General features: G+C 48.9%; 1 protein-coding gene across 1 annotated transcript; it reads left to right on the top strand.

The window, feature by feature from the left end:
• The first annotated feature begins 9124 nt into the window (after positions 1-9124).
• Positions 9125-10150, top strand: LOC119365843 (NDR1/HIN1-like protein 3). The gene has a single exon (XM_037631492.1). The coding sequence runs from the start codon at positions 9287-9289 to the stop codon at positions 9947-9949; it is 663 nt and encodes a 220-aa protein (XP_037487389.1). The 5' UTR covers positions 9125-9286; the 3' UTR covers positions 9950-10150.
• The last annotated feature ends 3829 nt before the right edge of the window (positions 10151-13979 follow it).

Raw genomic sequence — 13979 nt, 5'->3', positions numbered from 1 at the left:
CGCCTGGTCCTGCCCCGTCCAGACGCGATGGGCCGGATTGTAGACCGGACCGTGCACGCTGTCTACCAGCGCGGGTGGGCAGGGAAGCGATCCGTCGACGTAGCCTAGCAGGTAGTGACTCCCCAAGAGCGGGAGAACCTGCGCACGCCAGAAGATGTAGTTGTCTGCGGAGAGCTTGATGGTGATGAGATGATCGAAGTGAAACGGCGGCGGCGAAGACGATCCCATCGAGGAGGCTGCCTGGGGTGCAAACACCATGGAGGCAGCCGGAGGCACCGAAGCCGATGCGGGAGGAGGCGGGACCGCAGCCAGGGCGGGCGCCGCAAAGCTCGCGGCCGGTGCGGACGCCGCAAGGCCCGCGGCCGGGGCGGACGCCGCCAACCCCGCCAGCGAGGCGGTGTGATCCGCTCGCGGCAGGAGCGGCGGGACGACGCCTGCGGAATCCGCAGCGGACGGCAGCGCCGCGGTGTGGACCATGAGGTCACGCCCGAGCGAGGGCGCCGGCGGCGTGGAGAAGACGGAGCCGATGCTCCTTGTCCCGATCGGAGCCGGAACGGAGACGGCATCGAGTGGGAAGTTGAGCAGAGCCGCAAGAGAGGCCGGGAGGAAGCCCGCAGCAGTGGAACCGGTGGTGGCGGCGCTCGACATGGCGGCGGCGCAATCGGTGGCGCGGTGGCAGCGGTGAAGGCGGCGGCGGCTGCGGCGGCGGTGCGGGTATTAGGGTTTAGAAGCGGAAGCGATGTAACCTAGCGTGATACCATGTAAGACAATAAGTTTTGGGAACCAGCACAATCCTCTAGGGGTGGCTTATCTCATTATATATAATGGTTGTGTTACAATACGTACATAGGTACAGAAGTTATACATAGTCTAACAAGGCATGCAAATGAGGGATCTAAGCAGACGCGCTAGGTCACTAGCCAAAATTGATACTCCCCCGTTTTTTAAACTAGATGATACCCCGCGCGTTGCTGCGGGATACTATAGTTCATTTGATGTGTGGAGTTTAGCCTAAGTGTTGATTCGCATTGCATGACTCCACAGGCAAAAAAGTTTGCTTCAATGCAACATTATCAAGTCGGCCGTTCCATCATCAGTAGTCTGCAATGGGAACAAATAAGATAGTATAATTATAAGTGGGGCCAGAAGGTAGAAATCAGAGTGTCCCCTATCTAACTTTCTCGTATTGATGTGTAACAAAAGGAGGGATGGAAGCACTGTAAGTAAGCATCATCAGTTTGATACTTTGATTTATAACATTTCGTTCAACAACACACACCGTCAAGGTTTGCAAATAAGATGATTTCACTTTGAAGATATGCCAACACTGGACAGAAAAACATAATAAAACATAAGCTCAAATTATTTCAAACGCGCAAACATAAAAAAGGTGTTAAAGTACAATATTTTTATTACTGGAAAATATATAAAATTTGATCGTTAGGAAAATATGAAGAAACCCAAAGGCATGCCATTTTTATGCAAGGAAAGGACACAAAAGCTGGCTACATTGTTCGTAGTGGCACAATTGCAAACTCAGTGAGGGACCCTTTTTGTGAGAACGAAGGTTGTAGCCTTTACACCTACTTCCTTAAAATACTGAAAATAGTATAAGATTTGTAATGAAGTGGAGCTCCTACTTGAAAGTTTATCAAACGACTATAATTTATTCATCCCGGGGATTCGAGGCATATTTTACAAAGAGAGGATATCATGTCAGTCAACTAAAGAAAAATGCAGTGTTTGTGAATCCAGTAAGTAACATACAATCAAGTGTTAGGTTGAATCCAAGCGTGGAAACCACACCTGGTAACACTTATGGTCTTCATCGGTTCCAGTAGTGTTGAAGGAACATGACATGAAAATTACCTTTACACAAATAATTACTTCATGGGGAATAAGTACATGCATTAGAAGGAAAGTCATCAGTTTACACTTATGATATCCATACATTTCGATAGAGCTCACATTAGACCGTCATCTGAAAGACTTTTTTGTGCATATTCAGATAGCACCAATTACATGAAACAAAAGCAACCGAGCTATAACATAAACTTCATACCTGTATTGGCTAGAGCACATCAAATGCAACTGGCCGTTAAATACATTGTTCATGTGTTTACAACTTTTGCATAATTTAACTATTGGTTACAAAATAAAATATTCTCATAAAAATAATGTCGAACAAAGAATGGAGGGTCAAATATTCAGTAATTATTCAGCAAGGCAGGATTACAAGATGATCGATCTGGAAGGGTTAACAATAGTTACTCACGTGCTCATGTAAATCATAAAGATACACGAACACAACATAAAAAGAAAGAGGAAAAATACCAGTGATGCTTTTGTAGGACGACAAATATAAGCAATACGTGAAACATCATTGTAAAAGGGGATTGCCAATAATTGTAGCTTGGGCAAGACTTCAATTGATTTAGTAAATATAATCAATTTCAAATGTAGGGAAATAATGAATATCCATGCTAGTTTTTTTTCATCTGATCCGTTTTCCTTTTCTATTTATCTGATATTTTTTTATCAGTTCTAAATGAAAGAACAGCTGCATTTTTCTCAAGAAAGAAAGAAAGAATATGAATGTTTATATCAATCCTATGGACTGATGCCAAAGTCTCCTGCATCAGAACGGTGAGATCAAAAACATGGAAGAGCAGCGTTATTTCCGTCCATCGCCGTTAGGCCGCCGGTAAACCTGCCATGGCAGCCTTCGCACATGTCGCCGTTACATATAGCCGCAACGTAAGAATACATGCATATAGATCGGCTTGCCGATGGATCGAAGTTTACCTGTTGGGCAGGTTAGGCGAGATCGATTGATCGATCAAGAAGACCTCCACCTATCGATTAGCCTGCTCTTATCCATGCTGGCACAACACCCTTCTAGATCGATCGTCAAGAAAATCCCAAGCAGTGGGAGGGGAAGTGCTAGATACTGCTGCTTATGGCGTACAACATCAAAAGCTGCAGTCTAAAAAAATGACACGTACATACATACTTTCCCTAACTTGAGAACTGCTAATCTCGGACTTGTACAAAGTAATCAACAACATCAAATCTACATTCGTGGGACAGGATGAGATCATGAAGCATAACCTTTCGTGAGGAGAATAAATTCATGATACAGGGACGGGGAAGCCATTATCTAAGACTACAACGCCATGGGACTTGCTCGTTGTTGGCCAATCACTCGATCAGAATCCAAGGTAGCCCTGGATGGTATCTTTAGGCGAAGAGAACCCTTCCGAGGATCCCATGTGAGGAAGAGTATGGCATACGCGATGAATTGGAGGGAGATGGATGGTGGAAGCGAGGGAAGGTTGGGGATGCGGGGTGGGTATTATTGATGGGGGAGGGGGAGAGGCAGGGGCCGAGAAACTAAAGGAGTTGTTTCCGGATTATCAGGAGAAGGGAGGAGACAGAGTATTTAGAGGTGGGTTAATTCATCGCAGATTGAACCAAACGATTCGTTGGGAAAAAAAGAAAAATAATTTCTGAGTTGGCAGAGCTGGTGACGTGGGAGTTTGCATGTTAGATGTTAGACTGTATTTACATGTGTATATTGTAACGTTGTATACCACCTCATTATATATATATATATGTGATAGGCCACCCCTAGAGGGTAGTGCCGGTCCCCCCCAAAGCCTATTGTCTTACATGGTATCACGCTAGGTTACGTCCGCTTCCGCCTAAAAACCCTAAACCGCCGCCGCCGCCGCCGCGCCCGCCGCCGCCGTCGCCCGACTGCTATGACGTCCGCCGCTGCGTCCGGCTCCACCGCCACCGTTTTTCTGCCAGCCTCCCTCGCGGCACTTCTCTCGAGGCCGCTGGATGCCGCCTCCCTTCAGGCGCCGATCGGGACACGGAGCGTCGGCTCCCTCTTCGCGCTCCCGCCGGCTGCTACTTCGCCCGGGCAGGCGCTTGTGGCCCACACCACCGCCGCCCCGTCAACCGCGGCTGTCGCGCCCTCGGCCACTGCGCCGCTGGTGGCGGAGGACGTCGCGCTGGCAGGCTTCGCGGCGTCAACCGCGGCCATCGCGCCCTCTGTCACCGCGCCGGCTGCCCCTCCGACTGTCTCCACGGTGTTCTCACCTCAGCCAGTCTCCTCGATGGGATCGCAGCCGCCGCCGCCGTTTCACTTCGGCCATCTCATCACCATCAAGTTGTCGTCGGACAATTACATCTTCTGGCGCGCGCAGGTTCTTCCGCTTCTTGGGAGTCACTACCTGCTTGGCTATGTCGACGGCTCTCTCCCTTGCCCTCCTGCCCTGGTTGACAACGTGCATGGTCCGGTCTATAATCCGGCTCACCGTGTCTGGACAGGGCAGGATCAGGCGAACCTCTCCTCCATCCAGGGGTCGCTCTCTCCGGCCGTTGCTGGGCTTGTTGTCTTCGCCAAGACGTCCCACGAGGCATGGACTATTCTTGAGCGCTCGTTTGCGGCACAGTCGCAGGCTCGTGTATCTGGGCTCCGTCGCCAACTTGGGGAGTGTCAGAAGCTTGACTCCACCGCCACTGAGTTCTACAACAAAGTCAAGAGTCTCGCCGACACGCTGGCCTCCATTGGACAGCCCCTCACCGACTCCGAGTTCAACTCGTTTATTGTCAATGGTCTTGATGAGGAGTATGATGCCCTAGTCGAGATCATCAATGAGAGGGGCAACTCCACGCCCATGCCAGCACACGAGGTCTTTTCACGCCTCCTTCTTACTGAGCAACGAGTCGAGACGCGCCGATCCAGGGGCAACGGCGCCCTCTCGGCAAACGCCGCCACCAAGGGTGGTCGCTCCTCTGCTTCATCCAGGGCTCCTTCGGGGCAGTCACCACCACCCGCCTCGGCCCCTCCTCCTACTGCGACGCTACCAGGGGCTGGCGGTCCACGTGTGTGCCAACTTTGTGGTCGCGATGGGCACTGGGCCTCGAAGTGTCACAAGCGCTTCCAGCGGGGTTTTCTTGGTCTTGGCAATGACGGGAAGGATACACGCAACTTTGCTCGTCAGGTCGCCATGGCTGATCGTCCGCCGCCGCAGAAGCCACAGGGACACACTCAGTCCTACTCCATTGATCCCCACTGGTACATGGACTCTGGAGCGACAAAGCACCTGACCAGTGAGATGGGGAAGCTTCACACTCGTGAACCCTACCATGGCTCCGACAAGATCCACACCGCCAATGGAGCAGGTATGCACATCTCTCATATTGGTCAAGCATCACTTCTCACTAGACATGCCAATAGGAGTCTTCAACTTCGCAATGTTCTTCGAGTTCCATCTGTGACACGTAATCTTCTTTCAGTTCCTAAACTCACTCGTGATAATAATGTGCTTTGTGAATTTCATCCTTTTGATCTTTTTATTAAGGATCGGGGCACGAGGGACATTCTTCTTAGTGGGCGGCTCTGCCAAGGTCTCTATCGTCTGGAGCATCCTGGCGTCGCTCGCGTCTTCAGTGGAGTTCGGGTATCTCCGTCACAGTGGCATGCTCGTCTTGGTCACCCGGCCACACCTATTGTCCGGCATGTTTTGCGTCGTCATGAGCTTCCTAGTGTGTCTAGTAATAAAGATGTAGCAGTGTGTGATGCTTGTCAGCAGGGGAAGAGTCATCAACTTCCTTTTTCGGAGTCCAGTCGTGAGGTGAAACATCCTTTAGAACTTGTGTTTTCAGATGTATGGGGCCCTGCTCAGACTTCTGTTAGTGGTCATAATTATTATATCAGTTTTGTTGATGCCTACAGCCGCTTTACCTGGCTTTATCTTATCAAACGTAAATCTGATGTGTTTGACATTTTTGTTCAGTTCCAAAAACATGTTGAACGCCTTCTCAAGCACAAAATTGTTCATGTTCAGTCGGACTGGGGTGGCGAGTATCGCAACCTCAACTCCTTCTTTCAGTCGCTTGGGATCACTCACCGTTTAGCATGTCCACATACACATCAGCAGAATGGTTCAGTAGAACGTAAGCATTGTCACATTGTTGAAGCTGGTCTGACTCTTTTGGCCCATGCATCTGTTCCGTTTCGTTTTTGGAGTGATGCTTTCACCACTGCATGTTTTCTCATCAATCATACTCCCACTCGTGTTTTGAATATGAAGACTCCCATTGAAGTTCTCCTTAATGAACAACCGGACTACACCTTTCTCAAGGTGTTTGGGTGTGCTTGCTGGCCCCATCTCCGTCCATATAACAAGCGTAAGCTCGAGTTTCGTTTCAAGAAGTGTGTTTTTCTTGGTTATAGCTCTCTTCATAAAGGATACAAATGTCTTCATGTTCCCACTAATCGTGTCTACATCTCTCGGGATGTTGTGTTTGATGAGCATGTTTTTCCCTTTGCCAAACTACCTGTGTCCACTACCGAGCCACCTGTCATGCATTCATCCTCTGTTGCTTCTGACCAATTTGATGATGTTGCATATTCTCCTCTATTGTTGCCTAACCATGGTGCAGGCACTGGTCGTGGGGCTCGTTTGGAGATTCTGGAAGCGCCATCTTCCTCTTCGTCGCCATCGCCTTCATCCTCGGCACCTTCTGTTGTGCATGAGGAGCACATGGCGCCCCTGCATGGCCTCGGTTTCCGTGCTCATGCACGGCCGATCGACGTCCTGGCCCGGTCGCCTCTGGCTTCTGGGCTGCCTTCGCCATCGTCGCGCCCTGCAACCCCGCCGACTGGGCCGGCCTCCTCGGTCCCCGTCTCGCCCAGGGCGTCGGGGCAGTCATCACCAGGCCTGGCCTCGTCCGCCCCTGCCTCGCCCAGGGTGTCTGCGCCCTTCTCATCAGGGCCGGCCTCGCCTGCTCTCGCCTCGCCAAGGCCGTCTGGGCCGGTGTCACCGGAGCTGGCCTCGCCCACCCTCGGTTCGCCCATGGCCTCTGAGCGCCTGTCGTCGGGCCAGTCTTCGCCATGCAGCCCGGAGTCGTCTGTCCCGAGCTCGCCTGAGGTGATTCCTGCATCTCCGGCGACCGTCACGTCTCCGTCACCTTCGCCTCCGCCGGCTCCTGCTGCTGCTCTACGTCCACATACGCGCAGTCGGAGTGGCATTTTTCAGCCTAAGCAACGTCACGATGGCACAGTTGCTTGGTTAGCGGCGTGCATGTCTGCTGCTCTCGCAGATCCATCCTCTGAGCCACGCACGTATCAAGCTGCTATGCGCATTCCTCATTGGAGAGAGGCCATGGAGAAGGAGTATCAAGCGCTTCTTCGCAATCAGACATGGACTCTTGTTCCTCCACAATCACGGGTAAATGTCATTGATTCCAAATGGGTTTTCAAAGTGAAGAGGCATTCTGATGGGTCCATTGAGCGCTATAAGGCTCGTCTGGTTGCTCGTGGTTTTCAACAGCGTTTTGGACTTGACTATGAAGACACCTTCAGTCCAGTGGTCAAGCCTACTACCATCAGACTTCTTCTCTCTCTGGCTGTTACTCGAGGTTGGTTTCTTCGTCAGCTTGATGTTCAAAATGCTTTTCTTCATGGTGTCTTGGCGGAGGAGGTTTACATGCGCCAGCCTCCGGGTTTCTCTGATCCGGATCGCCCTGATCATCTCTGTCGTCTGTCCAAGGCAATTTATGGTCTGAAGCAGGCTCCTCGTGCTTGGCATGCTCATCTTGCAATGGCTCTTCGTGCTCATGGTTTTGCATCATCAACTGCTGACTCCTCATTGTTTCTTCTTCAAAGGCCTGAGGTTACTATGTACTTGTTGGTCTATGTAGATGATATCATTTTGGTCAGCTCCTCTCAGTCGGCTGCTACTGCGCTTGTTCGCTCACTTGGTGCTGATTTTGCGGTCAAGGACCTTGGGAAGCTTCATTACTTTCTTGGTGTGGAGGTTACTTCTCGTGCTGCTGGCCTTGTTATGACGCAGAAGAAGTACTCTCTGGATTTGTTGCAGCGAGCTGGGATGCTTAAGTGCAAACCGACGACTACACCCATGTCTACCACTGATAAGCTCAATGCTGTTGATGGTGTGCTTCTTTCTTCTTCTGATGCGACCGAGTACCGGAGTATTGTTGGTGGGCTCCAGTACTTGACGATCACGCAACCAGACATTTCCTATGCTGTTAACCGAGTCTGCCAGTATCTGCAGTCACCCCGTGACACTCATTGGTCTGCTGTTAAGCAGATTTTGCGCTATATTCGTTTCACGGTGGCTCATGGTTTGCATATTCGGCCGTCTGACTTTGGTTGTCTTTCAGCATATTCTGATGCAGACAGGGCTGGCAATCCGGATGACAGGCGATCCACGGGGGGTTATGCTGTCTTCTTTGGCTCTAACCTGATTGCCTGGAGTGCTCGGAAATAGGCTACTGTCTCGCGTAGCAGTACTGAGGCTGAGTATAAGGCTGTGGCCAATGCCACATCAGAGATTATCTGGGTACAGTCCTTGCTTCAGGAGTTAAGTATACCCCAATCACAGCCTCCTGTTCTTTGGTGTGATAACATCGGTGCTACATACCTTTCTGCAAATCCGGTATTCCATGCCCGAACGAAACACATTGAAGTTGACTATCACTTTGTGCGTGAACGTGTCTCTCAGAAGCAACTACAGATCAAGTTTATGCGTTTATCCGAGGAAAGTTTGGCATACCTGCTTCGACACACTTCGACTAAACAGTCATGCACCGGAAGTCCAAGAAACCTGGGAGGCTTAGTGGAGCACTACAAGAACAAATTACCAGAGGAAGGACAAGAGAGGGTTCGATTCTTTTGTCATTGGAGTGTCTTGGTCCTTATGGAAGCAGAGGAACGCCAGAGTGTTCAACCGACCAGAGCAACGCAAAGGACCAAGGGAACTAGTTAGCTGGATCTTAGAGGACATTTTCGATTGGAGGCAAGCGGGTGTAGGAGTAGGAGGACTAGATAGATTTGTGAGACATTGATCTATGTGTAATGGTTGGTGTAGGAGCTCCGAAGGTTGATGTTCGCATCGACCAACGGATTCTTATAAATATTTTGCTCTCTTATATAAAAATATGGTACATTATTGGCGTATTCTCGAAAAAACTAGGCTCGACGACTTGACCAGTTGACCCGTTGACTCAACATTGGTCCTCCACTCGTTGCTATGCCCGTCTGTTTTGCCATTGCTGTCAGGGATACGCCTTCAGAGGGAGCCAGTCAGCCAGCCAATCGTGACACACAGCAGCAGTACAGCACCCAGAGCTCCCTCCCCAATCCGCATCGACTGGCCGCCACCCCCATAGTTCCTGCGTTCGTCCACCTTCTAGTCCCACTCCAAGATCCAGCTCAAGATCCAGGCAGGCTCAGCCGAAGCCAGCCATGTGCTGCAGCGAGTGCGGCTGCTACGACGCGTTCTGCGACTGCTGCTGCCCCTGCGTCTCCCACGACGCGCGCGAGACCATCCTCTGCTGCGCGGCCTGCCTCGCCGTCCTCGCCGGCGTCGTCCTCTTCGCCGTCCTCCTCGCGGCCTACGGCTTCATCCGCCACGCCGAGGTCGCCGTCACCGACGCCTCCCTCACGCGGCTCGCGCTGGCCACGGCCCCCGCCACCGCCTTCGCCTACAACCTCTCGCTCACGCTCACCGTCCGGAACAAGAACTGGGCCATGAGCGTCAAGAACACCCAGCCGCTCGAGGCCGACTACAGCTTCGACGGCCAGCGCTTCGAGCGGGTCAGGCTCGCCGACGAGGGCTCCGCGCACCCCGCCGGCAAGACCCAGGTGTACCACCTCGTCTCCGGCTCCGACGGCGCCTACGTCGCGCTCGGCAACGCCGGCGTGGCCGAGTTCAAGGAGGAGAACAAGACGGGGGTGTTCCAGGTGGAGGTGGCGCTGTCGGGCGAGGTCAGGTACCAGGCGCACTTCACCAAGTGCAAGTTCCAGGCCAAGTGCCCGCTCAGGCTGCAGCTCGCGCCGCCCGGCACGCCGGCCGTCGTCTTCCAGAAGGTCAAGTGCAAGCTCGCTACAGCTGATAAGAACTGCTAGTGATTACTACGATTCGTGGCTTCCTTTCTCGTTTCTTTTTTCTTCAGTAGTGATTTCTGTTTGTAGATTTTAATCGGAGGAACCAACTGCAGGTAGATTAGATTCTCCCCATTGGTATGCAAACTGTTTTCTGATTTTTTTTCTTCCAAGTAGATTAGCGTTTCAACCATGAAAAATCCCTTGATTGTTCTTGTGGCTTAACCATCTTGGCTATCTTGCTGAGCACACACTCCTAAGGTCTTTCATCGGTTGGTTGCCAAATGAAGCAAGCCAGAAGGCAAACATTTCAATCCTATATTCGACAACGATTGATGGATGTAGCACATCATCCAGAGCAAAGCAAATCTAGATGGAGTGTTACCTATACCTATTTAAACCAGAAAACTCGTACACTTACGGATTCCAAAAAAAGAACAATCATGAACGCAAATTATGATAAAACATGTGAACTAGCAAAAGAATCTAGGCCTGTCAGTCAAGTTAGTATGATAATATGTCTATTGTAAAAAATAATCAGGTATCGAGTCCTGTTAGTCAAGTTCCAGGCAAGCACCAACAGAGGCAGCAACAATATCTCTTTAGGACAGTTAGGATCTCTAACTTAGAATTAGGATCGAGAGTTCTGTTTTCCCACGAAAAACATGACCAGGTATTCAATACTTGTACCTAGAACTCATCTAGATGAGATATAATTTGGTCTCATTCACTTTGAAAACAAGAACAGATACAACCCACGTCAGCACACACACATCTTATAGCATCACATCCAATGACTATAAAAGATGAATGAGACCAAATTATATCTCATCTAGATGAGTTCTAGCAAAACTGTATCTAATTACTGCCACTAAACATTGCCAAAATCAATGTATGGACTTATCAGATTATCCATAATTTCACCAGTGTCACCATAACGGACAAGAAACTTAGTTTTGTTTCTGCAACTATGCCTGCAAACCATTACATAAACAGGTTTCTAATGTATGTTTGAGAAGCAATAACTCAAATGTACAGTCAACTTGTCTGTTTAGACACTCTGCTTCATCTAGCTTATCAAAAACAGAATTCAATGTATTGCTCATAAGGCTTAACTGACAACTATATGGATGGAGTCATCAAATATTCCCCCCAATTAGAAGCATACATAAATTGACTCGAAGTCAGCACACTTTGATTAATATCAAACGGAAACAATAAGAAGAGCAACAATTAGGCACACACTCTGTTATCACAGACGAGTTAACTCACTAGGAGTTAGCCAAATGGCCCAAGCAGGCCCTCCAAAAGCTACCCAGCCGACCAAAATTTTCTTTGCTCCCAGGCTGTGTACCCCAGCAGGCTACAGACATGAACTCGTCAAAACTCATCGGTGGACTTCCCAACTAAAAGCCGAAGGGGACAAGTAAAAACTGGTTAGATGTCTTCTCCATGGCCAGCCTTCGCACTCAAATCTGCTGCAACCTGAAACTTGGTGGTCATGTTTTGTTTTTGTAACGAAAACAGAACCGGTTGACAAACTAACAACCAATGAAGATGCGAAATCAAGGCACACAACAGCCATAAAACTGCAGATATGCATTTCTCAGTTCATCAGTTCTGAATTATTATACAAGGCGTTCATCAGTTCTTAGCTTAGCGCAGTTGACATGGACACAATATAGTACCGATGGATCATAACAAGTACGGAGTATTACATAACACTGAAGGTGATAATGCAAGTTTCTTTGAACAGCTCGATGATCTCCAATTGCTTGTCACAAGCCAGTACAGAACATTGAACGTGATTGCCAGCGCCGATAAAACTGCAGACACGCATTTCTCATCATCATGAAAGACACTGGGGTACAACAAGGCATTCACCAGTGCCTACCCGGAAGTCCAGGAAAAAAGAGAGAACAATTTGCAACTCCACAGTCTGCATCCCTCACACCTTGACAAGATCAAGTTCTAGATCGCACATAGGGCTGGCTGCTGTATCAGAAGGTAGCACATAGCATCAGAGGTAGTAATTCACATTGCCGTGGCTAAACTACCAAGGTTCAGACAGAAGAAACACAAGGCTAAACTTACAAGTGTGATCGCAAAGTGCTCAGTTCTTAGCTACTCGGTGCCATCTGGGCGTAACAAGCGTCTTCAGATCTTCATCTTCATCAGAGAAGTCAATCGTCTTGAGTGCATGCTCCCTTTCCCTGTCAGAGAGTGCTCGGATCCGGGCCCTCTTAGCGAGGAAGTCATCATCGACCTCCACGTAGCCATTCTTGGCGTACCCACGCCTGGAATTTGGAGAATTCCTCTACAATTCTGTAGAACGCGCGTACAGCAGCATAATATCCCACCTTCTCGTCTTCCGGCGAAAGAATCAGGTCATGGTTTCGGAGCTTGAGAGCCTTGAAGTCAGAAGGGGCACGATCGACATGGATCACACGGTCATGGATCCGAGCAACCTCATCCTGCGGCAGCCGCGTCATCTTCTTCCCTGGAGCTGGCTTGGCGTAGTAAGCCGAGGAACAACCAATCGTGTTGTCAATTTGAGGGCTCCTTTGATTCAAAGGTATTTTATATGATTTTTGAAGGATTGAAATCCTTAAGATTTTTTCTATGTTGGTCCTTTCATTTATAAGATTGAATCCTATAGGAATTTTTTCCATGAAATCTTTTATACTACATTTCGTAGGAAATCTAACATCCACTACAATCTTTTTTACAATTTCTTTGTTTTTCTGTGCCATCAAACACTCATTGCTAATCCTGTAGGATTCAAGTGGGCATGCCACTTCAATCCTATACTTTTTCTGTTCCTACGTTTTCAAAATCCTACGAATCAAAGATGCCCTGAGTGGCATGATCAGTTCTTCCAGTCGCCAGGTGAGGGAGGTTCATGCTGCGGTGTAGGCGTTGCTCGAAATTCTAGTGTAATCCTTCTATACCGTTGTTGTGAACTGACAATGTTGGCGTGTGTGGAGATAAAGCAAACACACATGCGGGTGTGTGTTGTGACTTACTTGGATTTATTTCTTCAGTTTTTTTTCCTCTTAAACTTAATATATGCATTTGACTTGATCTGAGATGGTGTGCGTGGAGTACCGCTAGCTCCATGCCGACAAGTGTGTGGGTGTTTGTAAAATTGCACTTACCTGGCAGTTTTGTTGTTGACAGACTTGCTTAGATTGATATATAACACAACCGCCAGTGCGTTTGCTTTATCTCTACTGCTTAGTTTGGTCTGTTGTGTTGTTCCAGGCGTGTGCTGTGATGCATAGGTTAGTGATCAGGTATAGTGAAGTGACAGTGCATGCCCTGGAGCTAGTACTATACTCCCTCCATTCCAAAATATAGTATGCCCACACTTCCCAAGGTCTAACTTTGACCATAAATTTAACTAACAAAATCGATTGCGGCTGAAATAAAATTATATAATTGAAAACTTCTTTTGAATACGAATTCACTGGTATAACTTTTGCTCCCGCCGCAATATGTCTCGTTGATTAAATTTATGGTCAAAGTTGAATCACGAAAATAGAAAAAACACTATATTTTAAAACGGAGGAAGTATGATGCAAGATCCTCTGTGTGACGTGCAGGTATTCCTGAACAATGGAACATGCACTCAGTGCATGAAGCAGTGACCGGCATGGGCTCCGGGGTGGCATGTGCGTGCTCAGGGAGTTTGCTGCATTGCAAATGTATCCCGGCACCCACAGCATGGATTAGCCATTGTTTAGTGTGGTTTCTGTCCACCTCAAAAAATGTTTGGTACTGAATTTGTGTGCCATAAGCTGTCCTCGACGAAAAATAAGTTTATGCGAGCGTGTTTTACGTAACTAAATGTCAGACCAAGCTTGGTTCGCAAAAAACTGCAGTTAAAAATTATTGTTCTATGGCTTTCAGCTGAAACCTGCCCAGAAACAAGCTGCCTAAACATCAAACATCACAATTAACACGCCGAAAAACATGCTTACTGGAGAACACCCGCGGGTGTTTCACTGGACACCAATGCTCCACGAACGCACTTTCGGCTGCGGGTGCTCTC

The sequence above is a fragment of the Triticum dicoccoides genome, chromosome 2B, assembly GCF_002162155.2.
Source record: "Triticum dicoccoides isolate Atlit2015 ecotype Zavitan chromosome 2B, WEW_v2.0, whole genome shotgun sequence".
Taxonomy (NCBI): Eukaryota; Viridiplantae; Streptophyta; class Magnoliopsida; order Poales; family Poaceae; genus Triticum; species Triticum dicoccoides.
This window is presented reverse-complemented; position numbering and strand designations above follow the sequence as displayed.

Excerpts from the sequence above, each read along its gene's own strand:
- LOC119365843 (XM_037631492.1), top strand. The coding sequence starts at position 9,287 with ATGTGCTGCAGCGAGTGCGGCTGCTACGACGCGTTCTGCGACTGCTGC.